The sequence below is a fragment of the Vitis vinifera genome, chromosome 13 (assembly GCF_030704535.1).
Source record: "Vitis vinifera cultivar Pinot Noir 40024 chromosome 13, ASM3070453v1".
NCBI classification, from domain to species: Eukaryota; Viridiplantae; Streptophyta; class Magnoliopsida; order Vitales; family Vitaceae; genus Vitis; species Vitis vinifera.
In genome coordinates, this window is record NC_081817.1 from 10,073,840 (window position 1) to 10,099,801 (window position 25,962).

A 25,962-nucleotide genomic window follows, 5' to 3' on the forward strand; every position below is an offset into this window, starting at 1 on the left:
AGAATATTCTATAATTTAGATTATGATCTTCTCATCCTTGTGTAGCCTCATCTATGGATGATTGTCTTTTGTCGTAGGATTACTATCCAAATCTTAGGTCTCATTTGTCACAAATTTTCCACTATTTTTTAGGTGGGCATTAAAGATTTTACAATGGTACAATACATGATTGGTCCAAATTCAAAAGAAACAAAGTGGGGGTTATTTATTTATTTATTTATTATTATTATTATTATTTTTAAAAATGAAAATTTTAAGTGGTTGTCATCATTTTCCGTTAAAAAAATAAATATGACGGGATTTCATTGTGTCCTCAGTGTGAGTTGGAAAAAAGAAAAGAAACTTTGGCATAGGTAAACTAATGTGCTAGGCACGAGTCTTTGCGTATCGGCCCCAGAAACATTACAATTGAGCTTCATGGGAGCTGAAGTGTTTCCATTAAAATTTGTTGTGCGCAATTGTTGAGAAGATAGCCTGGTTGCTGAAGATTCCTATGAGCATTGCTGGAGATTTTGATCACATCAAGAAAAAATTATTGGCTGCATTCTTACCTTCCAGTTATATTTGCAGGTTGACCCTGTATGTTAGGATTCAATATGATAAAAAAGTTCATTTTTCGCTCTCTGGATGTGCTCTAATGGCTTTCAGAAGCTCTTGGTAGTGGAATTGAGAGCTTGGTACGTACGTTAAATCGGTGCCACGCCAGAACTAGCTCTGATTAAAAATTTGATGCAGCCGTCTTAAGGCCAGTCCAATCCAAGCCCCAAATGTGCATAGACAGGGAGCATCCCTTTCCATTTGCTCCCCATTTCCGATGTGGGATTCATTTTCACAAAGATAAGAAAAATCACACTACCAATGAACTTCAACCCTGGTCTTCAATATGGAGTTTAAGGCCCTTGCCAATGGACTACATTGCTTTTAGTTTCCCTATATATTTATATATATTAGTTTATAAAATAAAATTTATTAGTATATATATTATAAATTAATTAAAATAAAATTATTGTAGTTAAATTAAATTTAATTATAGTAATTAAATACAAGAAAAATATAAATTTATAAATTAAATTATTAACATTTTTAAATAAAAATACTTTTATATATATATATATATATATATATATATATATTTCTTTTATATTCTTTAATATATCCAAATTAACTATATTATATCCTTCAATATATATCAATTTTGAATATATATTGATATATTTAGTGGCTTTGCATTGGCAGGGACTTTCCTGTCAAGGAACTCAGCTAAGTGGCGATTAAAGGTGCCATCAGGACGGCTCAGAAGATTGTAAGCCTCCATGTATTTAGTGGAACCACCCTCTGTAAATACAGACCAAAAGCGGTGAACTTCTTCCCCCTGCATATAGGGTTCAAATGAAGAAGCCCCAGAAACCACTTGGACATGCTCATATACAAGAAAATTCAGCATACAAAACCCCAAGAAAAACCATCAAAGCCTTCAAATCATATCATATCAAAATTCCAAAGTAAGGAACTCAAAACCCGTACGAAAATCAGCTAATTCAACTTTTCAGTGAGAAAATCACAATCCCAAAATACAGACAGAATAGAACAAACCCATCAGCAAGTCCAAATTTGATCTTCAGAATCCGATCAAAATCCCCAAACAAAAATTTCAACTTTTAGGAACAAAAATAAGGACCGCAAAGGCCACATATTCAAAGAACCAAAAAGGGCAAAACAAACCCATCAACAAATCCATATCTGGTATCAAAACCCCAAACAGAACCTGGCCCAAAACCAAGCTAAAATCAACTTTTCAAAATCGAAATCACCAAAACTCGGAAAACCAACCCATCATTTACCCAAAATTCAACCAACCCACAACAAAAAAATGCGAACTTGATCACCAAACAACAGGCTCCGCCAAACCAACACAAACACACAAACTAAAAATCAATATACCTTGGACTCACTGAGGTTGACTTCATTACTCCCAGCCATGAACCTGGCCTTTAGGCCCTCCAAGATTCAATAGAACCAAAAACCCTAAAACCCAACAGAGATCTTCCCACAATTACCCACCTCACGACTCGTCACTACAATTCCAAAACCAAAACCACAACCCAACACAGCACCACACAATCAAACAAAAAACCTCCACTCTCTCTCTCTCTAGGAGCCACACTTATTTAACCCACCCAACAAACAAAATTTAAAATAAAATAAAAGTAAAAACGGAAACGAAAAAAAAAGGAGGATCAGAATAACAGCAGAAAACAAAACCCTAATCTCTGAGAGTGTGTCTCCGAGATTAAAAAAACTCTCTATTAATCTGCCTGCAATAAAACAGAGGAGAGAAAAGGGGAGGCGCAAGATATCAGGAGAATAGAGACAAATGCTAAAGAACGACTAGGGTGAACGGAGACGAGAGAGACGACAAAGTGAGCGGCCGAAAGAAACTGTTCGGTGGGACCCTTTTTATATAAATAAAAATAAATTAGTTAAAAAGAAATAGGAAATGATTTTCTGCGAAATTATTTTTAAAATAAAAAAAGGAAAATAAAAGTGGGTAGACGGAGACAAAGGAAAACGGAGGAAGTGGGGGGACAAAGGAGTCCGAGCGTGTAAATTGTTTAGTGCAAAAGGTAATGGAAGAGTTTATTTTGTTCTAGTCAAAGTTTTCCGTAACAACTGTTAGCAATTCTTCATACCTTCTACCTTATTATTACAGTTGATCTATGTCATCTTAATTCACCTCTTAAACTTTCACCTTTCCAAATCCCTCTCAAGTCACAACCTTAAACCACTTCAATTCTTTCTTGATTTTGACGCCAGATACCCACTGAATTAGAACAAGTTTAAAGCCTTTTGGTTTGGGGCACATCAAAGCATTAATATGAACCGCACATGCATGCTGTTAATGAAAGTCTTTTACTTTTAGTTGGGATAGATGAGTTTTAAAGCTTCTAAAGTGTCTCAAAAGCAAAATGATAATAGAATAAGTTCCAAGTTATTTGGGATGATCATACTACAAGAGTAGGACTGTAGGAGTTACCCTACCGCCAATAACCTTATCAACATCAATACATTGATGCTCTTTACTGATATGCATTACATTGGAGGTCTTGAGCAATCTAGAAGAGGCTTACGATAGAAGATCCTAGCTCTGAGACAATGGCATCCCAGCCCGCTTGTGTAGGGTGAAACGAATCCCAAAAGAATGCCAACTTCGGAACCCTGCATACATTGTATTTCTTCTCCCCGTTCTTTACGTCCCCACACCTGTATTCGCTTGTTATACCTGTGCAACATGGCCTCAATGGATTCTTCGACTTTGAAGTTTCTGCACGAGGAAGCATCTACGAATTCATATATTTGAGGTATACAACTTACGGAGCACTCATATTAAAGATGATGATTCCTATTACATCTCCAATGATATGGACAAACATGAGAATTCCAAGGATGATAATATTATGATTATGATGATGACGATGATAATGCTTTTTTTTTTTTTTTTTTTGTGAATATTTGTGGCGGATGTGTATCCAGAACTCACTCCTGATTTTCCTGAGCCTCCAGTTTGGCCTGATATATCAGGACCTGAGCCCTAATCTAAGATGAATGATGAAGCTCGACCCTGTCCATAAAGAAAACAACTTGCAATTCTGCTATTAACCTACCATAACCAAAATTCAGTATTTATCTCACATAAATATGGGGAAATCACCTGTTTCGTTTTCAAATTTCTTCATTGCAGATATGAATGCATCGTACATAAGAAGCACCACAAATTTAGATTCAGGCTTCAGCTCCTCTACCATAGTAGTTAGTAATAGGTTGTGAAACAGTGCAACCAAGTTTCCTGTTGAATTACATTTCTCGTATGAGTATTCCTTTGTAAATTGAGGCAAACATCCAAGAGGCTGTATTCCCATAATGGCTACTCTCGGCACTCCCAAATCATGAATACGTTGTAGATCCGAGCCAAGCTGGTTAACAACAGATACAATGAAGGCTGGCAAACCCTAAAATGTACATTTGAAGTGAGTTCCACGATTGAAAAAATATATACCATCCAAAAGATAACAAGCCATTGAGAAAATCACTGTACTTAGTTTGATTTTGATAAAACTAATGGAAGTCCATGTAATAGGGCACTCACCTCAAGACTTCCACCTCTAGCAAGGTAGATGCCATAATCATTGCCAGAAGCGGATACCAGAGCAGTGGAGAACTTAAGGTCGTCTGTGGTATAGATTTTCTCTTGAACGAGTTGTTCAAACAAATCGATTTGTTTTGTAATGTTTGGTGCAGCAACCAGTGTGTCGAAGACGCCTGTCCCTCCATAAGCAAAATTCATTCCATATTTTATGGGTCTTAGTTTTCTAAATCTATATGGTGTAGGAGACTTTATGCCCATCCGTGAAGCTATTTGCCATGCAGTTCAAAACATAAAATATTTTAGTTATCTGAATAAACGATAGTTAAGTAACCAAAATAAAGAACTTCCATGGCGAACTTTTTCAGAATTTTGGTAGAAATTTTCTATTCAAACTTGGTTGAATTTTCATATCAATGTTGTTATTATGGCCACATTTCATGGGACTTCTTGAAAACTACTGTTGGCAAACGATCTAGCTTAGAAGTCATATATAAAATAAACTTTATAAATAAAAAAAGAAGAAGACAAATTCACATAATAAATAAAAATTCACTCCAAGGGAAGAGAGATTAACCTATGTATTCAGTGAAGACTTGGCCGTCAGAGAAGTGACCAGCAGGTATACGAGGATAAGTAATTCCATACGGTTCTTTCCATGACCTAGCTGTGGAATCCCTATTCCCGGTATCGACATACGAGTCCCCAAACACAAAAAGTTTGATGGAGCGATTAGCATCTACATAAGCCCCTGTAATAGGAAATGGCACGATAAGAGAAAGAACTATCATGCACTTTTTCATATATACAAATGGATATATAATAGTGAGGGATATACCTGCAGCAGATATTATAACAGAAAGCAAGAGAAAAAGGCAGATGAAGAGGGGTTGGTGGTCCATTGGAGATCAGCTTAATTGGAGGTGTTGAACAGAGATGCAGATGCGATGGAGAATGGTAATGGCATGTTCTTATATAGGCCTAATTGTACACTTTATACGATCAATTATCATGTGCCATTTACAGATACAATATAGAGGGCTAAACTTACATCCTGCAAGAACCAAAAATTGATGATGTTTAAATGATTATTTAATAAAAATTTTGCTGTTAAGTTAAACAAATAATTTAGATCAAATCTTGCTAATTTTTAAGTTAAGCCTGAACAGTAATTTGGGTGAATTATTTAAACCTAAGACCAACATAAGTTCAATTCATAGAGTAGAAAATAAAAGTCAGTGTGTAATTCAATCTAAAGCTTTCGTTGGTAGATCAAACACATCTAAGTTCATGTCACATGAGACTAGCTAGCATGTTAGATACATTATTAAACGTGTTGTAGTTCAATCAAACCTCGATAAATGAATATTTGATAAATTAATAACTTCGCTTAAATAATAAAATATTATGTTCCCAACTTAGGCCATAATACTACATTAATAATTGATGAAAAATATAATTATATATATATATATATATATATATATATTGAGTAACTTTATTATATAGTATTCAAAACTTTTTGTAACTTCTATTTTCTCGATTCGCTCCTTACAATCATCACATGTTTGAAACCTTTTTTTATCTTTTAAGGCATATTTGGTGTACGGGATGAACATTTCATTTTTTTTCCTCTTTATTATCATGTTTGGATAATTTAAATGATGATGAGAATTAAATCAAAAGTGATTCTAATGGAAATAAAATCTCACTTATAAATGGGATTTCAATTCATACAAATTAGAAGGTATTTTGATTCCTTAATGCAAGTCATCTTTAAAAATACTTTTCAAAAATTAAAAAATTAAATACTTATTGTAAATTTAATTTATATAATGTAAACTAAATTTAATTCAAGTTTTATTAAAAATTTTTTAAAAAATTAATTAGAAATAAATTAAAAATAAATAGTAGTTAATAAGATATGAATATTAATAATAAAATAAAATCATAAATTATATATTGACATTAATTGATTTGTTAAAAATAAATAATAATAATTCAATATTAATAATTTCTAATACTATTTGTATCATTTTATAAATATTATAAAATATGTGGGTATTAACATCTTATAAAAACATAATTAATTTATTTGATAAAAATAAAAAATAATTATTTAAAACTAATAGTTGTTCAAAAAAAAAAAAGTTGATATCGTATATTCATTCCTCTATGTATTACCAAATAGCAGATGCTGACTCTTTGGTCCCAGTTTTAGCAGATGCTGGTCCCATTTTTCATCCAATGAGAATCATTCTGAGAGATGTTACATGCAATTTGAAAAACATGCACTGAAAATGATAATTATAATTATGATTGTAATAATAAACAAAACCCTAATAGAGAAACGAAACCTAATAGAGAATTATTTTCAAATGTCAGGAAAATTAAAAATACTTTCAAAAATCACTATCAAACAAACTCGAAGTGAATTTGATAAAAGTAAAAAATAAACATAATTAAATGCACAATACCATTCTTAAAAACCCAACCTCTGTGGCATGGTATTGTTCATTAACTGTGCGAAGGTTCAATAATATTCATCAAGCTATTACACATGTCCATAGACTTACCATAGACTTAGAATATGAAATCTAAAATGTAGAAAATGGCTAGTCATTGACTGCACCAGGATGCTAATCATCAAACCGGGGCTTGGATTCTATTATCATCATTCTAGAGTTGGATTCAATTATATTCTCTTTTTCCTTCACCTCCTTCTTTTGCATGGGTTATAACTAGTTCTATAGGTATAGTCTTTTGAAAGTAAAGTTAATGGAGAATATTTTATTTTATGTGATTATTTTAATTTCTATTTTTTGAGTTGTCAAATTCTAAAGGTTTCTATATTTTATTATTAAGAATTTTTATTTAATTAAGTATGAGTATTTATAAAAAGATATTATGTAATATTTCAACAAGAGAGTAATGGAATACAATAAAATTTTAATTCCCTTTTCAATCCTACTACTCCAACCACCATTATATTTACAACAATATCATGCTTTATATTTAAAATAATGTTATCTTACATATTGTCATATTTTTATATTATTTTTTTAATAATAAATATTTGTAATAAATAGCCTATTAAATAAATCTTAATAACCTTCCCTAAATTCTTAAAATTTTTATTAGTTTTAGCCCCTTATAATTTTCAAAATGATTATTTAATGAGAAATTACACTGTTAAGTTTGACAAATAATCATGTAAATCAAATCAACTAATTTTTAAATTAAGCCTTAATAGTAATTAAACCTAATAAGTTGAATACACAATAAGAGGATCTATAATTTAAGGATAGTAGAGGTAGTCTTGAAAGATTGATGAATTTCACCTTGTTAGATTATGGACACCAGTTCATGGGGGGACTGAACACAATGGTTAACAAGTTATGGACCCGAGCATGTAGTGTCTTGTTATTTTTATAGGATGTCGGAATTCAATTGATTCTCTGTAGTGGGATGTTGAATCAACTTCAAAATTTAATTCTAAGGTAGCCAATACTTCTATAGGTCCTAGTGGTCCCCACTCTAAGCTCATATACCTTGTTTGACATGGATTATGAGGGTAAGATTGGCTCTAAGTTCACTTTTATGCATAAGGGCGTTTTGATAATTACGTAAGGTTGCACATGGGTAAGTGAAAAAGGTCTCTGGATTGGGCTAATTGACTAATTAGTACGTCCTATTGGGTTAATTAATCAATTAAAATCCATTTTAAGCTAGATTAAGTGAACTAAGCCCATGTGGGCTCAAGTCACTTAAGCCCAGTTAAATTCCTATAAATACCCCATAAGAGTTAGGGTTTTAATAATTTTTGTCTTGCACCATCTAGAGAAAGAGAGTCATAGCCTCCGCCCTCTTTTCCTTCCTACCATAAGTGTGCCAAGAACAAGATTGAGTCATTGGGCGAAAGGTTGTGAGTTTATGAGACTTCCAACAACTTCAAGATTGTTTTCAACACTTAGAATGTAAGGTTTGGGAACATCCAAACTCAAAGGTTAGTACTTTAACCCTAAAAGATCAATTTTTTTATTATTTTTTTTTATAAAAAAAAATTGGTATTGCTTCCGTTACATAGATCTAAGATGCCAACACTCTAGACCTCGAATATAAGATGAAAATTTGATCTAACCTTGAGACTTGCACTCAATTGTCTTAGTAATTTGAATTACTTTTGAATTGAGTTGAGACACCTTGAAAATAGGCTAATGTGCCCAATTCGAAAAAAAAAAAAATGAAAATGAAAAAACAATTAAAAGTTTTTTAAAAAAGTTTGAGTTATGATTACCTTGAAACTCGAGCAAGGTCCAAATGGTATATAACCCAAAGGTCTTTGAAGCTCGATGCCTTAAGGCATTTTGGTTGGGAGTCACCAACCTCAATGCTCGCTACATGGGTGGATGGGTGGAGTATGAGCTCAATTGTAGGAGCTAAGGTATTGAATCCTAATTTGAGGCGTCTAGGATTAAGTCCAAGGAGTTAGTGGATGGTGAAATAGTTCTATTAACTTGGTGCCCTATGCCTTATGGTTGGGAGTCACCAATGAATCCCCGTTACATGGACCATATACTTGAAGATACATTTAGCATTGCACTCCTACAATAAGTCATTTGAAAAAAAAATAAAAAAATAAAGATAGGTACATTCTTAACCTATGAGAGAGTGAGTTTTGTTGTTTGGGATGAATTAAGTTAGGTTGGGAGGACTAGTGTTGAGTACTATATTTGAGGGCTAGCTTAAATACACTTAAACTTGTACGGTTATAAGGGTTAGATTGGCTCTAAGTTCACTCTTATGCATAAGGACGTTTTGGTAATTATGCAAGGTTACACAAGGGATAGTGAACAAGGCCTTTGGATTGGACTAATAGAATAATTAGATGATCCTATGTAGTTAATTAATCAATTAAGACCCGTTTTGGAGTTAGATTACGTGACCCAAGCCTTAATGGTTAGATTACGTGACCCAAGCCTTAATGACTTTAAGTCACTTAAACTTAATAGAGGAACCTTATAAATGCCCCCTTAAGGGGTTAAGGTTTATATAGTTTTTTGGTGAGATTCGTCTTCCACCTCCAAAGAGAAAAAGAGAGCCATAGCTTCCTCTCTTCCAAAGCCCATACTTTAAAGTGCCAAGATTGTAGTTTGAATCATTGGATGAAAGATTTTGAGTGTACAAGACGTTTATACTCTTTAAGATTCATCTTCAACATGTGGATTTTGATCTAGGAACATCCAGATCTAGTTATGAGTTTCAAATCTCTAAATCTTTATTCTAAAATGGTTTTGCAACCATTATTTTCTATTTTAATATATTTAGAGATGCTTAGGGATAGAAGTATGCACTCTATGAATGAGATTCAGGGCATGGGAATGGAGTAGTTTGGGGTTCCTAATATAATTATTTGTTGCACATCCCTGATGAGTGTGTAAAGATAGGAAAATATGGTATGTGCGCAAAGTTGGGCAATCTATGCAATATGCAGAGATAAAAGCTCTCTAAGGTGTGCTTCATAGCTAGAAGAGAAAGTGTACTTTATTACTAGGGGGGTACATTGCTTTATTGAAAAAAATTGTGTGCTGAGGAATGTGGATGCGTGCTTGGATTATTGATGAATCAATAGTGCATTTATAGTAGTCGATTCTATAAGCATTATGCAAGTAGGGAAGGTGTAATGCACTTATTTCAATGTGCAATATGAAGTGCACAATTATTAGAGTGCCTAAAGGAGGTATGTTATTCACCATAGTGTAATTTGAGCAAAGCTCCTTTGGTGTGTAATATGAAGCAAACAATGTAGACTTGACCCCCTAAATGTGCAATCTAAACCACTATCTAAAAGGTGCACAATTTTAGTGTTATTCTCTAAGTGCGCAATTCGGATTAATGCTTCTAATGGGTGCACAATCTATACGAAGCTTTTCTTAATGCATGATCAAAGGATCTTGCTCAGATTGTACTGCTCAATTAGTGATACTATCATCTGCTTAGGTACTTTCTTCTACATGAAGTGCTAGAAATGCACCAAACATGTTGTAACTTTACTAAATTCTCATGAAACACATGAAATCAAATTTTCCTAAGGCATCAATATCAAATTGTTTTAAAATATTTTTTATGTTTAGGTTGCATTTTAGGCTTATCAAATGTGTTAAATAATTTTTGTTTTATTAAAATATTATCTCTTCAAGCTTGTTGAATAAACCTGTTTTTCCAAGTTTGTTTTGTTAATTAAAAATCAATTGTAATTCTTTGGTTTTTAATTAATTTTTAGATTTTTTTTCTATATTCCAGGCTTTTTAAATAAGTTTGGGAGCTTTAGCCCCGCTTAAAAATATTTTATTGAACTTATGAAATAATTCAATCTTTTCAATGCTTGTTATGCTACCCAAGTTATGAGATGTTCTTTGAAATCTATACTATCTAGTGCATGTTTGGGCTCCTTGGGCTTTTGACTGTGTTCTAGACACCTTCAATATGTTGTAGATTTTTTTTTGTATTTTTTTTAAAATTTTTTTATTATCTCATCTCTAACCTTATTGAATAATTTAATATTTGCATGCTTGTTACACTCTTAATTTTATGAGTTATGAGATCTGTAGTAAGTCTATACTATAAGGTGCGTGTTTAGACTCTTTGGGCTTTTGAAATGTGATCCAAACATTTTTTATATGTTGCATGATTTTTCCTTTGATTTTTATATCATCTCTAACCATTTTAAATAAATTAATCTTTTGCATGCTTGTTGGTTGCACTATTTTTGTACCTTTTGTGTACCTTGTTGAACTAGTCCTTTTTGTTATGTTTTTAACCTCCTCTAGCTCTTAGGGGCCTCGTGCTACTATGACATAGTTTCATTAAGAAAATGTGCTAACACCCTATCACAATGGTGCACATTTTGCAAAATTTGTGTCCTAGACATCTTTTGCATGTTAGAAAAACTCTTCCCTGTAGCATAACTCCTTTCTAGATATTTTATTTAGATTTATTTCGTAATCACTTGTATGTTGCCTTATTTTGTACCTCTTTGCATGTTCATGTATATTAGTCCCTTTTGATTCTAGTTTAGCCATCTTGACTCTTCATTTTGGTTGTATTATCTTATACATATTGAGTAGTTCTTGCTTTGATGTTAGATATTTTATTTTGCTTGTAAACTAAACTCCTTTCATATGCAAGCTTGTTGCCCATGTTTTGGGTATTATTGAGGTACTTCTTTCCACCTTTGATTGATTGGTTTCTTTAATATTCATGTTGTATTCATGAGTTTGGCTTTTGTCCCTTTGGCTTTTTTATTTTATTTTTATACACAAAGCTCATATACCTATCACCAATTTCTAGTTTATTATCACTTTGCCTTGTTGTATTTTTGCTCTTTCTTTTTAGCATCCATGGTCTATTAGTCAATCGCCTTAATTCCCTCCACTTGTTTAGTAAAGACCTTTTTAAGGCTAAGAGGAATGATACATTATGGTATTTTCCCAATAAATGACATAAACTCTAGATTGAACTCAGTTTTCATATACTTGTTTTTCCTTTAAAGGAGTTACTTAAGATTTTATTTTTTTATTTTGTTTTCCATTTAAAAATAAACAAAAATTAGTGGTGGTGACTCTAACTTTTTTAAAATCGATTTTTTACTAATAAAAAATGAGTCTCATAATTAAGTGGGGACACATGTGAAAAATATGAGTTCACATTTATGCAAGTTTACGTATTTAGCAAAATACCCTTATATAAGTAAACCAAAAACCAATCTAACCTTTATAAATCATACTGTCACGGTATATGAGCTCAACTAAGGACCTTTGGGACCCATAGGGTAGTATTGGTTTCCTACTAATCAATTTCTAAAGTTGACTCAACATCCCACTACAAAGAGTTAATTGCACTCTAATATCCTTTGATATTAGATCGAGATAGGAATCTTGGTTCTATGATATACTATCCACTGTATGCAAACTTCTCATAAACTAGTGTTTGTAATTTAACAAGGTAAACGTTATTAGCCTCTCGAGATTACCTATATCATCCTTAAGTTATCAATACTCCTATTGTAATCAACTGACATGTCATAACTTTCTAAGACTTTATGTCAAGTTACACTTAAGGAACTATTATGACCATAGTTTACCTGAACACACTTACTTAGGATCACCCAAGTGAACACACTATCTCAAAGTCCATGAGATATCATAAGGCCTCTATTGAGAGAATATCTGTTGCTTCCAGTTTTTATTAACAATGACCCAATTCATATGGAATATATGATCACTTTAGGATCTTACCTATAGGTCAAAGCTATTGTAAACTTAGACACAGGCTTAGTATTCTCTCTAGGTTAAGAGATAATACAACATAGTAGTTTGGTAAAGTCATGACCACTTGATAGTCTTACATCATGGCTCATCGTAGGTCTTGTCCAATGTGTAATTGTGCACACTAATGCACTCACCATGAGAATGACATCTTGATAACCAAAACCAATCATCTCTCCAATTAAGAGGTACTACACTACAACCTCAAATGGATTGTTTGAGTCCACGAGTCGATTGTGAACAAATCAATAACTTGCAAGGAACCTATGACATGGATCTTCTATGTAACTCTTGATGCACTTAAGTCAAGTATAATGAAAAAGTTTTAAGCTAGAGTGTTCATAAGCTATAAAGTATGAAAGACAAATAGATAAAAGGGAAATTGGAATATTAATAAATAATAAATTCCAAATTCATTACATTATATCATACTTTTAAGGCTCTATCCTAACATACATAGAGATCACTAGCCTTATCGAAGAGAGTAAGTATGATCATGGTGAGCTTAGAGCCCATGATGCCCTTAACCTTAATAGAAAAATAGTGAAAGGGCTCTTATAGTGGTGACAAGTTAAAGTCCTCACGAATGGAGCAAGGGGTGATCACAAGAGTTTGACCATACATAGTGACTTGAAAGGCAAGCCTAACAATAACTTAATGGATGTTCGCATTAAACATCCAAACATAGTGGGGATAAGCTACCTCGAGAAGTGAAGTTAAAGGCTCTTACCCATGCTTATAAAAGAAACCAAGAAGAATGGCATTATTAAAAGAGGCTAAGGAGATGCCCCATTCAATCTTAACTTGACGATCAAGAAAAAAGAGCCTACTAATGCTTACGAGCGTCCTTAGAATGGAAACACTTGATAAGAAGGTTCTCAAAGTCAAACGATCCTTAGAAAGGGATTCTTATGATTAGAGACCATGGCTTAAGAGATGGAGGTGTTAAAGTGCCTCCTTAGAACACCTATTTATAAACATACTAACCCTAGAATGAAATATGAAGAGGCATAAATAATGAAAGGGCTACTCGGAAAAAGTGAACCATTGGAAATGCTTAAGAAGATGTTTGCAATACTCCTACGAAGTGAAGATTAACCAAAATAGTCTCATGAAATCACAAGAAGATGAAATGATAGAGATCACACTACTAGAAAGAACTTGGACTTAAAGAAATGAAGAAAAAATGACCAAGCACTCAAGGGGCGCTGGAAAGCCCTAAGAGCACTTGAGTGCTCAATGCCTAATATCAAGCTTTAAACATAGTATAAGCACTTTTTTTAGCATCCAAAACATCCTTTTTAAGGTAAATAACCTGAGAATGAAACCTTTGATACCTAAGAAAACTTGGAAGAACATAAGAGACTAACAAATTCAACCCAAGGCTCCGAAAAACTATATAAACTTAAGTCTTTAGCATGAACAACAATATAACAAGTGATTAACTCTATTGTAATATACAAGAATTGGAGATTGGCTCAACGACATAATAATAATAATGAAATAGATTTAAAACTATTTTATACCAAACAAGTTATAATAAGACTAAAAGAATCTAAAGTAGCAATTATCAAGGACATTGACTTATTGCCTAATTTAAATGATTCAATTTTGATTTTCAGAAGATTACTAAATCATGCCCTATTATTCAACATTCATTCAATTTGAAGCTAGTTCATTAGATTTCTAATTAACACATGAAAGTGTTAATCATCATAGAAAACAACAAATTTTCTACCCCTAAAATAAATATATCATCATTTTTTTTTGTGAAGGCTTTTTTTATATTATAAATATAAATCATCATTTCAAACAAACATGATGCTCATGACTTTCCAAAGACCTAAATCTAACATATCAATTAAAGTTAATTAAAAAGATTCTCTATCAATCACATAGCATAGACAAATTTAAATTTTCCTAACATAACAAGTTCTTCATTTACTTTGTTTTAGGGGCCTAAAAGGTGATTAATGTGATTCTAGGGATAGTTGGCAAATCTTGCAGATCAAGTACTTCAAAAACATAGTAAGAACTCGAGATATTTTAGTAGATGCTAAAGAAACAACTTAAATAAGAATATTTATTAAGCCCTAATGTTTTCTTGGTAAGGACCTAAGATCCTCATAAATGTCTCAATATAAAGCAATCATCCTCAGACCCAAACCAAGATCTCAAATGAACTTTCCTTGAGAAAATGACACTAAAGCACACTAAGCAAGAAGTCCTAATATAAGAAAGGACTATGTTAGTCATTATAGTAGTAGGACTAAAGGTAAAATGATACAAAAAGTTCTCAGACTAAGGAACAAAGAGTGCTAAGTCGATATAGAGGCTCTAAAGATTTTTTAGGAGAAAGATTCTTAAGAGAATCTAAAGCAACAACTCCAGACTTGATCAAACCTTTAGTTTGGAAAGTGAGTAAATCAACTTTGTTCACCCAAATTTGTTTCACGCTTGGAGGTGTGCTAGGAGGGATTTCCTTGTTCTTATGCTTAGTGTTAGACTTATTTCCTTTTCTTATATTCAAAATCTAATTTTTAATGAAATTTGATTCTTTACTAACCCGTTTAAGTGAGACTAATACCCATCCAAAAGTCTATTAAAGCATTTTCCTTAAGTGTCTTGATTTTTAGCATATTGGAACTAGGGTGACATGTTAAAAGGGGCTATAGGGTTAGGAGTTTCCTCTTTGCCTTTAACAAAGACTATTTCTCCATTATTGGGAGTTTCAATCTTTTATATGGAGCCAAGGCCTCTCTTAAGGATTTACATTTATTAATGATCTCATTTAAAATCTTAATCCCAAGGCAAGAGATCTCATTTTTAGAGGGAGACTTTCTTTTTTGTTGCTTAATCTCTTAAGATAAAACATTATTTCTCTCAAGTAGAGATCTATGTTCATTCTCTAGAAATTGAATTTTCCCAAGAAAATTTATTTTTTCTTCTTTTAAGACATCATGCTCAATTTTTAGTGATGCACATGCAATAGTTATTTTGATGCATTTATTTAATAATGATCGATATTTTTCACATAAATTTTCAATAATGGATGTATTTTCATTAAAATTACTATCACTAGAGTTATTATTATAAAATAAAACTAAGACTATGAAAATATCATAGTTTTATTGTTCATACTTGTGCCTTTAAGCCTCGAAGGTTTGGTCTCATTTGAATCAATGTCACTCCAAGTTATATTTCTTTTTAACATCATTAGGGCTAGGGTAGTCATAAGACACATGTCCTAGCCCTCCACAGTTAAAACATTCAATAGTATTTCCCTTAGCGGTGACCTTGTCCTTTTCCTTAAAGGGATTTTCAACTCTTTTTCCCTTCTTTGAGTCTTATTTTTAAAAGATCGTTTTTTTTGAAATCTTATGGTATCTTTAATGCATTTTGATAGCAAAACCAACTCTTCTCTACCTAGTAACTCAAATCTTTCAAACTCTTTTCCTTCATTCTTAAAATCTATAAAGTGGTTTCCTATGGCTTATGAGTATTAGGAATATTGGACATATCATAAGTTTGAAAGGATCTTACAAGTTCATAAACTCTTACAGAGTCAATGTCCTTGCTTTCCTCAATAGTTATGACCTTGGGTCTGAATCTCTAAAGAAGAGATCTTAAGATTTTTCTAACTACTTTGGACTCAATAATCCTTTCCCCTAGGTTAATGTATGAGTTAACTATGTTATTAAGCTCTGAATAAAATGTAGAGAAAGTCTCATACTCTTGCATCCTTATGCTCCCAAATTTAGCAATGAGCATCTAAATTTTGAACAACTTAGGTTACTAAGAGAATAATCCAAGTCCTTTGCATGCTTACATGTGGTTATCATGTGAAATTTGTCAAGACTAATCCCATTAAAAATCTTATAAAGGGCTCGAGCATTCTCTTCATTACCCTCATTGTCCAATTTGTCCCATTCTTATTTAGGCTTGAGTTCTCCACTATATTTTCTAGTTCCATATAATTTCAATGGTGGCCCTCACCTAAATTCCACTAAATTCCAGACTCATTCTCCTTGCATTTTCAAGAAAAACTTCATATAGACCTTCTAATGAGAATAGTTTCTACCATCAAAATGAAGTGGAGTCCACCATCAAAATTAAATGGATTATTAATTGAAGATCCAACCCTTTTTGGTTTCATAACTTATATCTAGCAGGGTAAAAAAAAAAAAAAAAAAGATTTTTAAATGTTTGAATGCTCTAATACCAATTAAAAGTTTAAAGATCCAAATTAGGGAATACCTAGAGGGGCATGAATAGATGCTTGAAACCTTTTAACCCAAAATTTGTTATTTTTAGCTTTGTCCTTTGATATAAAGAAGTGGAAAGAATAAACAATGCATAAGACACAAAGGATTTTACATAGAAAACCACTTACACAGTCGATCTCATAGAGACTATACAGATGTAAAAAACACAAAGTTAGAAATCACAGAGTACAAATCCACTATTTGAAAGAACAATTAACAATTTTACCTAGCGGATACTATCACTAAGTCTCACTCCCCAACACCTATACTGAACTTCAATCTAGGACAAAGCACCAAACATGTTTCCAATGGGCTACCTTAGCCCCTAAGAGGATGAAAATCTCTTTCTCAACCCAATGAATGCAAAGACAAACATCTTGAGAGTTTTAGGACATGAGGAAGGCCAATTAGCTTTTTCCAATATTTGCATTAAAAAAAACCCCTTTTTAGCATGGTATTTATAGGATACAAATACCTAGTGGATTGAAACTCAAATTTATGAAATAAAGTCGATTAAAATATAGAAATAACTATAATTGTAGATGTTAGAATATCTACTGTGAGAACTTAAGCACCCTTAAGAGCGCTTGGGCTCTCAATGCACTACTTGAGCACTCTCTATAGTACTTGAGAGCTAGATAAGTTTTTAAAAACTAATTTTAAAACTTTTTTTTCACTCAAATTTAAAAACTTATAGTCCACTTCATGCCTAAAATAAATTTAATTGGCCTTTCTTAGACCTTTCTATACTTAGTTGTCTTATTTTGGTTGATAATGCAATAGCCTTGACTTTGTCCTGAAACAAATCTTTAAAATTAACAAAATAAAAATACAATAGTTTTTTTTAAAAAAAAGAGAAATTGTCTTCAATGCTTTTTTAGAATGAAAGAACAACATAAAAACTTCAAAAATTTAAAAATTAAAAAATCATAAAAAGGAAAGAATATAGGAACATGATTTTCCTTTGTCTTCCTTTCTCTCTCCACCATCCAATATTGAAAACCTTCAAATCTAATATCTCTTCAATTTAGATGTACTCCGTAATTTATCTAAAATTTTAATTTGGTGAACAAACTCCAAATTAAGCGAGACTTAATGCTTTGAATGTAATAAAAAATGTAATAATTTTAAAAAAGATTATAGAATTTAAAAATTCATCCGGTTAATATTAGAAATTCACTAATCAAAAGTAATTTAGAATAACTCTATTGATTTTTTTTTTTAAATTTAACACATTTTTTGAAGTTTTCCCATTTGATAAATGGACTCCAAATCTAGAGAGACTTAATGCTTTGACTTAATAATGAGTCTAATAATTTTGTATGAAATGATTAGTTAATAATACAAATTTATGGATCAAAATTGATTAAAATTAAATAACTTTATTATTTTTCCTTTGCATGTAACAATAATTTTTCAAATGTTTTTTTACAAGAAACATAGGCTTCAAATCAAGTAAAACTTAATGCATTAGAGTATAATAATTTAAAATCCAAAACCCAACCAATAAATAATTCACATAACAATGTTTGTAGAAAATAACTTTGATGTTTCTCTTTTCCATATTATTATATTTTTTCAAATTTTCTTATTTGGCAATTATACTCCAAATTAAGTGAGACCTAGTGCATGGAACTTATTAATGAATGTAGCAATTTTGAAAAATAATTAAAGATTTAAAAAGCAATAATTGATACAAAAATTCAAATATCGAAATTAGTTCAAAATATCTTTTCAGTAAGTAAGTAATTCTAACTATTTTTAATTACATTGTTCAAAAGAAACATGACCTATTTATATATTTAAAAACAATGAATGAATTGTCTTTTTTTTTTTTTTTAATTTATTTTGAATAAAACATTATTAATTATTATTCATTTTTCAACAAAAAAAAATAAAATTCAAATATTCATATTTTACCATATCTCCCAAATGATCTCTATTTGACTTTTATTACAATATTTGTATTCATAATTATCATAAACTATTTATCTCTAATCAATTTCTAACCATGAGCTCATTCTTATTCAACTCACATTTCTTATAAAAAAAAAATGAAAAAAAATTTATTTAAAAAATAGACATTATTTTATCAAAACAAGTTTTTTTTTTTATTATAAAAATGTTTATAAAAATAACTTAACAAATACTTTATTTTGAGAAAATAACAAAAAAAATATTTCTTCTTTTTTATTTTAAAAAGAACTTTTATAAATATTAAAAATAAATAAATAAAAACATGAGCAGACATGTAGCAAGTATCCCCCTTACATACTCCTGATTTCTTGTTATCATGAAGAATCAAGATCGATTGATTATTAGGGACACACTCCTTTCATTAAAACAATAAACTTCTTTTATTTATTTTTATTTTTTTATAGGCAAATAAAATTATTTGCATGTAAAATCCATTAAAATAAATGAGATTCAAGTATTGAATTTAGTGTTCCAACAAAGACTTTTACTCGAGGGCAATGGATTCAACTCATAAAAGGATCAGAAAGATTGCACAATATGGAAAAAATGATTGCAATTTTAGCAACTATGAGCAACTAGTCCACTTAGTTGCGATTAATTGGATTGGGACGGCTAGCACTATTAGCAAGCTAAAGGCCATGTAAAAACTACATTTTTCATAAAGTATGTTTTCCAACAAGAAAAACATTAATTACTTCATGACTTGCCACACTTCACATTGCTCCATTTAATGATCATCCACTGAGTTTTTATTCAATTCAGTGCAATGATGTAAGAGTTGAATTTAAACCCATTCAAACCAAACTATTTTTTTCAATACAAACCACCCATACAAAGAGGAGGTGATCATCAATACACCATTGTCTTTCTCCTCCAATATTTCCAAAAAATGCTTTGATCATCTCTCTCTCTCTCTCTCTCTCTCTCTCTCTCTCTCTCTCTCTCTCTCTCTCTCTCTCAACCTCACTTCATCTACTTTGACACAAAATATTAGAAAATATTAATGAATATTTTGACACAAAATATTAATAAATTTAAAATTGATCAAAATTCATAAAAATATTTTTTTTTTAAAAACTTTTAATAAATAATAAAATATAGAATAATACAAGTATTGAATTTTTTATTGAAAAAATTGATAATAATAGTTAGACAAGTTTTTTTATTTAAAAATATTGATAATTTTAGTCATAAGTTCGCATATAAAATACATAATAAAATAATTAAAATCAACTTATCTATAATATTTTTATTTAATTAATTTATAATATAAAATATAGAATTTATTCATATTTATATTTATAAAAGATTACTATATATATTAGATTCATACACATACTTGACATAAATGAAGACATGGTGTCATGGCAAAGGACATTCTTTATAAAGGTAAGGTCCTTGTTCGAGTCTTGGTCCTAGTGTTGCAGGGAAGTAGAGTTTTGAAAGTGTGAAGTAGCTCCCCACATTTGAAACACAGCAAGGCTCTGTTTAATGATTGCAGCCTTTGCAACAGCATGGTTAGCATTGTGGGCTGGGCTTTTCCTGGCCCAATGCACGAGTGGCTCCAATCTTTGGATGAAACATATTGAAAGGTGCTGACGTGGCACCGAAAAAGCGACATGTTATTATTCCCTTGCATTTTCTTATGAATATGAGGAAAGTTTTAAATTATCAAACCAAATATAATGGTAATCATATTTAAATTTTTTTAAGGGTAACATCTCATGACCTATTTACTTCTCTAAACGTACACATAAAAATATAAATCATCAATGTTGTCAAAATTGTTTTAATATTTGTTTTTTTTATGTAAACATATGTATAATAATCACTAAGACATCAACACTTCGTATACTATTTCTATCATGATTTTAGAATACTTTCAATTTGGGTTGCATCAAAATCTCGTTATACAAGAAAGAGTTTATTCTCATTAAAACATTACACTATACCACAATAATGAAAATTGTTCCAAGATTATTTACACCTATAAAAACCATATAATCTTATGTATCTGGAATCACTTATCTTTCAACAACACTATGACAAAATGCATTCAAATTTTATTTTCAATTAAATAAATTGGTGGTTGAAGATGCCACCGTACCCAAAAGATATTCACTTTGCAAAATAGTGTTTTTAATATCAGAATTTACCTAATGATAATATAAGTGTAGATCCTCAAATTTATCCTAGCTAATCGCTCACTTTTAACATATTGAAAGTTCACTCACTTTTTGCGCGAGGTAAGTTCATTCATGGATTATTATTATTATTATTATTATTATTAATGTAAGTGTAGATCCTCAAATTTGTCTAAGCTAACCGCTCACTTTTGATATACTAAAAGTAATATTATTCTTATTCTTATTCTTATTCTTATTATTATTATTATTGCTTATTATTACTTTTACATAAGGTCTTCCTTATTATTATTGTTATTATTATGGTAGATAAGGTCTCACTTTTTGCCTAAGGTAAGTCTATTTACATATTATTATTGTTATTATTATGAAAGATGTGCTTTGATTGGGATTATAAAGAGGAAAGTTGAACATTTGAATATGGAGGGGAAGCTTATGTTGATTAGAGAGAAAAAAATAGTAATAGAGATTGATTGAAAGATGGAAGGGAAAAAAAAAAAAAGGAAAGAAAAGAATTAAGATTTTTAGAAATGTTGAGCTTAGAAAGAAATAGGGAAATCAAGATACTCTTTTAGGGGAGGAGGCTCTTCGACATTTTGGGACACACTAAGAATCCAAAAGGAGCTCTTTGAGAGAGAAAAAATGATGGCATCCATTTAACTCATCAGGGAATGACTTCACAATGAGGTATCCCTAACAAGACCCTCTTCACATCTTTGATCTTCAATGTCGCTTACAGAAAGGCTACTATATGTAGCTAGCCACCATCTTTAGGGCCTCATGACGCTATACCGGTAACCAGCCCACTTAAGTGAGCGGTATCGCTGGATTAGGCTAATTGATTAATTAGAACCTTGTATGGTTAATTAATTAATTAACAACCTTTTTTGAACTAGATTAAGTGACCAAAGTCAATGGTGGGCTTAAGAGATGAAGCCTATAGATCCATTACAACTTTGAAGTTATCTACATTGATTGAAATTGATCTAGGAACATCTAGATAAAAGGTATATGACTTTATTCTCTAAATCTATGATTTCTATTTATCCAATGAGATAGGTTTAGAGGGCTTAGGATAGATTTGTATGCACCTTGCACAATCTAGGGCATGAGAACAGGGTTATTTGGGGTTCCTAATAGTGAGCAATCTAAATAGCATTTTTGTTGTTATAATACATCAGAGTGGGACAAGAAAGGAAAACACTCATGTCAAGAAGTAACCAATGTAACCAAACTATCTCATTGGGGGTAGACGCCATAACATGATACCTAGCTTCTATGGAAGATCGTAAAACAATAGTTTGTTTCTTGCTTTTCCAAGAAATAAGAGAATCTCCCAAAAAAAATATACAAAATCCAATGGTAAACTTGTGATCTTCAAGATCATTCACTACAAGGATTACAACTTATAGTGGTGGTTATTGTGACTAAAAATTACAAAAGATGTGACTAAAACATATAGCAGCATAAAAGCCTGACCACCATAAAGTGTGACTATAGGTGGTGTCACAGTATCCTATAATCATAGTCCAGATTGTTTCCGCTACCATATGTCTCAAGATTTAGCAACAGATGAAACCATGTTGTGGCAAGTAATCACTTACTAACACGCCCTATTTGTGATTGCAGCAAAAAATGCATAGCAATAGCCTATTTGTGACCGCTGCCAAAACTCCAATCTTGGTCCTTCATTTTGCGGTATCCATTCATAATAGTTGTGTGGATGCAACTTTGACTAAGAATAAAAGTTTTTGGTTTTGGTGTTACAAATAAGTTCAAATATAAGATTGAAATTATTTTTTTTAGAAATTCTCAAATAAAAAATTTCATAATTTTATACGTTTAACAATAACAATATCTTTCTCTAATTTAAAAAAATAAAATAAAATAAAATCTTATGTTCCAAGCCAAAGACATTCTCTCATCTCTCAATTGTACACCTTCTACTCCGGTCTATTGAATTGTCTTCTTACAAACACGATGGTGTTGCTCTGCTAACTCATCATATTTTATCCTTACTAATAAAAATTGAAACAAGTGATTTTGATAATCAACATAATAAAAATACTTGTAATGATCTACTTGTAGATTGTTTCCAAAGTAAAAAAATAGTCCACATCTCACTGATGTAGAAATTAACATGAGAACAGTACAAGATATTCTTAATAAACTCAATAAATTCACCTACAAATCATAATACCAAGGGGTATTTCTTGCTTTTGTTGAGGCTTCCTAGAAGTGGTTCCATCAGCACCCGCCAATGGAATCACATAAGTTTGTGTGTTGGTGAATGTATGGCAGTAGAAAGCAACATACAGATAGTTCATCTTATGGAACACCACTGATTTTTCTGTTAGATATTTTAGCAAACCAACATTTAATATGAACCTGGAAAATTAATTCTATTTCTATAATTTTAGTGGAAAACTTTTCTTAAAGCTATCATTTCTGAGTGGTGCAATTCATGTGGTTACAAACTTATATGAAGTTGTACGCCTATTTAGTATTGGTAACAAATCTCTTGCCTTCCCTTTTTTGACAAGAATAATTCATATACAAGAAACAAAGTCTAAATGGGACCACCTTTCTTCATTCTGGAAATATCATAGAATTTGGTCCAAACAAAGTTTCATTTCTTTTTCTTGTAAAAATAGTTCTAAAGTTTCAACAAAACAATGGTGGATTTATACCCTAACCTTGCTACTGACGTTTTATATATATATTTGAAATAGAAAACTGACAGAACTCTTGTGACAAGGATTACCAAATATTTTTTAAAAGAAAAATCAAACGAGGTTTACCAAATGTAGCAATTCCTTTATGTAAAGTTGGAGGTTTATCATCTGAAGAGTCTGCATGTTATGCCAGGTTAAGATGACCTTGAATGCACTTGAAACAACATTAGCTTGTTCTAAAATAGAATTAAGTTTCTCAAAACTTTTAGTCCAAACACAGTAAGGTCCAGCCTTGATCTACTAGTTTATAGACAAGGATCAAGCTACAATTTGGTATTAGTTTCTGGAAAGAAGTAAAGAAAATCAACAGCATCAACTTGAGGAAGTTTATGTACACCTAAATATATGTATACCTACTCTCTCTCTTTGATCAATAAAATAATCACACACCGCCATATTCAAGTTATATAAAATGCACATAGTAAGCTCATACAATGGAAACAATCCTTCTACAAAATATTAAATCAGATCATTTCCTATCTGACATGCAAAAACTGAAAGACAAAATTTACACAGAAAGTTAACTCCAAGCTCTATAATTTTATTGCACAAGACACAAAAATTGCCCCCTAAATTAGTTTTAACTACTCCAACATTTCCTTTTTTTGAAAACAAAAATGTTTCTAGCAAAACGCCTTTCATTTATAATACCCAACAAGCTATAAATATGAAATAACTTGAAAATAATGTCCAATGTTAAGTTTTGATTTGTCTTCTTCCAAGGGCATGTGCTCAAAATCCTTTTAATCAAATATTTTATTTTGTTGATATATATCTAAAAAACCTGTTTACTAGAAGAGGCAGGCTTCTTGATTCAATTAGTTGCTGCGCAAAATACATCTTTTGGTGTAGAGTTTATGTTTATTACCTCTGATTCTCCAAGAAAATTTTCCTCCCAACATTTGAGGGTCTGGTGATAATGCATTCCTATGTTTTCCAGATGCTCCACACTGCATTTACACAACTCTCTTAGATTAATTTTTATCAGAAAGTGGAAGAAAGATGATTAATTCCGAAGCATTGTGTTAACTTTTACCAGTGCCTTGATGCAACAACCATGACTGTTAGTTTACTCAATGAAGGCAAGCATCCACTAAGGAAAATGTATTCCTCTATAAAAAGGATCTATGGATGCAGGTCTTTTTAAAATCTTTGCAGCACTAGTGCTACTAGGAATAATGTTAAAGGAGGCAGCTCTGCCACCTCTCCAATCCTAAGGGTTTTCTAAATCCATGGTGGTTATGGTAGGTGTTTAGTCTGAACTAGAAAGTTTCAATGATAGAACCATCCTGACACAACAAAGAAAAAAAAATTGTATAACTAATCAAAAGGGAAAGCAGAAACTCTACTGGCATGCAAAGTAACATGATAGAGTCAATTAGAGAAGCTCTCATGTTTATTGGACTGAGGAAGTGTTAGAATCTAGGTTTATAGTCCTGATTTTTTTCCAGGAGACTTAGGTCAAGCATGCTTCAAGTATGAATATAGGTAGGCAACTATGTCAGCAAGATCATGGACAAAATGACCTTTAGCTTTGTTCTCAAACAAAGAAAGGAAAAACACAGAAAATTAAGACAATCCCAATATGATTGTATTAGTTAAATTACAGTTCCATAAGATTGGGTACAACTTAGAGAATTCCTTTTATTATACTTTTATACGCAAAGTTAAAAAGTAAACAACTTTCATTTCATGATAACAACAAAAATAAAAATAAAAGTATCTATTTAAAAAAAAGAAAAAGAAATTGAGTAGTGTATAAATATGTTACTAGTACCTTATTTTCTAGTACATGAAACATGTATAACTTGCAATCAATTTTCTAAACGCAACTTGCAGCCTTATTTTCTAACACTTTCTATACAATGTATTTAGCTAGAGATCAAGAATCAAATGTCAGCCGTATTATAGCCTCCAATTATGTTGGTTAGGTTTTTTTAACTAACCTGCATATGTTGTACTTGAGAAAATTGGAATTCCTGATAATGAGCATAGGGATGAAGACTGAACATCTTTGTTTATCGTGGTGGAATCTTCTTAGGTTATTGCTTTTCACTATGGCTCTTTTTGTTCTTCATGGAACTTGGCTTGTTTGAATTTTGTTTATGTTCAGCCATGAATAAGGTGCCCTTGCCTTGCTTCTTCATTAGGGTCCTTGTTGTGTTCTCTTCATTTTTGAATTTTCTATTGCTAGTAAATTAATGAAAGATAGCCTCGATTTCACCTGTTTCTTCATGTACTGAGCAATATGACACTCCATGTTTCTACTTGTGATAGACCAATGTTTAACTAAAATGATCAATGCACTTAAAAGTAGTATATTTTTTTTCTTGCATTGTACTATCCTCCTTTTGCTTTAGTTACTTTAGTATT

The 25,962-nt window shown here is 31.4% G+C and overlaps 1 protein-coding gene across 1 annotated transcript; it reads right to left on the minus strand.

Moving 5' to 3' along the window:
- Nucleotides 1-3,113: 3,113 nt before the first annotated feature.
- On the minus strand, nucleotides 3,114-5,043 carry LOC100246459 (GDSL esterase/lipase At5g03610). Its single transcript, XM_059741897.1, has 5 exons — nucleotides 4,980-5,043; nucleotides 4,719-4,892; nucleotides 4,145-4,317; nucleotides 3,710-4,007; nucleotides 3,114-3,322 (listed from the first exon to the last, which is right to left on the minus strand). Exons 1-5 carry the CDS (start codon nucleotides 5,041-5,043, stop codon nucleotides 3,114-3,116), a joined length of 918 nt encoding a protein of 305 aa, XP_059597880.1.
- Between the last annotated feature and the right edge of the window lie 20,919 nt (nucleotides 5,044-25,962).

What these genes read in the sequence shown, in the direction of transcription:
- LOC100246459 (XM_059741897.1), bottom strand. Translation starts at nt 5,043, where the DNA reads ATGGACCACCAACCCCTCTTCATCTGCCTTTTTCTCTTGCTTTCTGTT. An exon ending in TGTTATAATATCTGCTGCAG is followed by an intron (nt 4,893 to 4,979) that starts GTATATCCCTCA and finishes TTCCTATTACAG; the next exon opens with GGGCTTATGTAGATGCTAAT. An exon ending in CTAGAGGTGGAAGTCTTGAG is followed by an intron (nt 4,008 to 4,144) that starts GTGAGTGCCCTA and finishes TGTACATTTTAG; the next exon opens with GGTTTGCCAGCCTTCATTGT.